Source organism: Otolemur garnettii, unplaced genomic scaffold (genome assembly GCF_000181295.1).
Source record: "Otolemur garnettii isolate 467f Iridium unplaced genomic scaffold, OtoGar3 scaffold00312, whole genome shotgun sequence".
Classification (NCBI taxonomy): domain Eukaryota; kingdom Metazoa; phylum Chordata; class Mammalia; order Primates; family Galagidae; genus Otolemur; species Otolemur garnettii.
In genome coordinates this window covers 512,837-515,072 of record NW_003852707.1, presented here as the reverse complement: position 1 = coordinate 515,072, position 2,236 = coordinate 512,837, and the positions used below count along the sequence as shown (strand labels likewise).

The 2,236-nt window shown below is 39.0% G+C and overlaps 1 protein-coding gene across 1 annotated transcript in view; it reads right to left on the bottom strand.

The window, feature by feature from the left end:
* Positions 1 to 2,236, bottom strand: part of HEATR1 (HEAT repeat containing 1) — a 59,620-nt gene that overhangs the window by 38,557 nt on the left and 18,827 nt on the right. The window contains 2 exon segments of the mRNA XM_023509021.1: positions 625 to 761; positions 903 to 1,086. Coding sequence (XP_023364789.1) covers positions 625 to 761; positions 903 to 1,086 — 321 coding nt within the window.

Sequence of the window (2,236 nt, the reverse complement as noted above, 5' to 3'; positions counted from 1 at the left end):
ATTTTTTGGTTGCAGCCGTCATTGTTGTTTGGCGGGTCCGGGCTGGGGATTCGAACCCGCCACCTTAGGTGTACATGGCTGACGCCTTAGCCGGTTGAGCTATAGGCGCTGAGCCATTAGTGTACAATTTTAAAAAAGGGAATAATATAATGCAACGGTTAGCTGTGTCTAGTCACTAAAATTATTCCATACTTCGTACCGTGAAGATGTAAGGTCACGCATGCCAAATGCCGTGGAGAGAACAAGTTAGACAAAAACAAGAACTGATATGAGGCCTAGCAACATGGAGGTCACTAGGACCCAGGAGGAAGTTTCCTGAGCAACTTTGCTAAATAACCTCTCTGAACATCAGTTTTCTCATCTGTAAATACTGTTAACCAGCCCAAGACTGGGCTATTGTGACTCTTACATATAATAATTAGTAGGGGTGTAACAATGATTAAGTCTGTTCAACCTATCAACTGGTGTCATGATTACAGTGCTGGTTTACAGAGCCTGTGCTTACTATCACATAGTCTTCACTATTTAAAAGTCTACTTTTATTTTCATTGTAAACGGTCATAACTAAAATAACCTACAGTATTTTCTTAATAGGAAAATGCCTGGACGGAATAAACCTGGTACCTTTATGAAAAGTTTCATCAGAATCCTGAAATGAGCGGCATTAGCACCACCGAGGATCATCTCAAAGAGCCCGATGAGCAAGTGCAGATAGTCTCTGCTGTCTTCCTCCAGGTGTTCGGGATTCCACCACACGTCATCTACGTGGAAGTGGAAAGGGAAATGGCCATCTAGATGAACACACTGGGAATTTTTCATTCAAGCCAGGGAATAATCAGGAGGCGTCAATAATTCAGCTTTGCAGAGTATCGTGTTTAAAAGACTCGCAACTCATGCCTTACCTTTAGGGAAAGATTTAGGGGCCTTCAGGGCATAAATAAAATTTTTCAGAGAAAATACAAGTAAAACTGAGTCTTCCACTGCCACCCCCTGGGCTCTGTTGAGCTGTTCTATGTAATGCTCCCACAGCTCCGATGGGATTCCTTTGTCTGCCATCAGTTCAAAGTGCCATTCTGGGGAGATTTCCTGAAATATTAAAGCACATAAAAACTCATATGAACTTAAAGCTTTACTCATATAAACTGCTTATCAAATGAAGGGTTGGAATGAATAGGCATATTTCAAAACGGAAAGTTACGTTGGATTCTTAGATCTTTAAGGAGACATGGTACACCTTCAAAGTTGCAGGTGATTTTAAACCAGTAGCAAACTATTAGGGTGTTGAGAATTACACTGTCAGTGCCAGAAAGGAAAAGAAGGACAGGTGTAGGCTTTCTACTGCCAATACAGAGTAAGAACTTGAAAGGAAACGACTCCAAAGCCAGGCTTTTAAAATAATATCTTAGTGAGGAATTCTATTGGCTAATGTGCTACTACAACTGAATATATACCTATAAGCCCAGAAAAGGCATTAAAATAAAGCAATATAAAAAACCTATTTCAGCTTAGCTATGAAACACTTAATTTGCCCATACTTTTAACACTGAGAACCAATACAGTTCATGCTGCCAAACTTCACAAAAGATACAAAGAAGTTAGAAGTTAAGAAGGGCCCATACGGGCTACTTTTTAAAATATGAAAGTTCACTCTTTTAAAGTTTCCAAATTTTAGCTAACATTGGTTGTGATGAGAACTCATTCAACCCCAAGGGTATATGTAAATGTTAAAAGGATGTAGTTCATTTAGCAAATCCTATTTCTGAGGAGCCTGGGAGACCAAATCCTATTACTCTCTGAAGCTGGGAGAACAAATAAAAATAAAATGATGCTATACATGGCCGATATTAAAAGAAATCATCTTGTTACCTTAAGATGTGGTACTAGTAGTTGTAAAAATATTAACAGCTTAAACATGTCCTTTCGGAATATTGTCAAAGACAGTAATAGGCTGGAGAGATCCAAATCTAACATAATATTAAAATTTTAAAAAAGATCTGTTTTTAGTAAACAGTAGACTATAACAGTACATTGTTCAAGCATTAATGTACCAAGTGATCTTCATCCCTAGAGTCAGTTAAATGTAGCTTGGATGAGTACCCAATAAAGACAGTAAAAGGGGGAGTCAGTCATCAGACACAAAACACTGCAGTCTTAAAATTCTATAACTCGACTCAGCGCCTATGGCTCAAGTGGCTAAGGCACCAGCCACATACACCTAAGGTGGCGGGTTCGAATC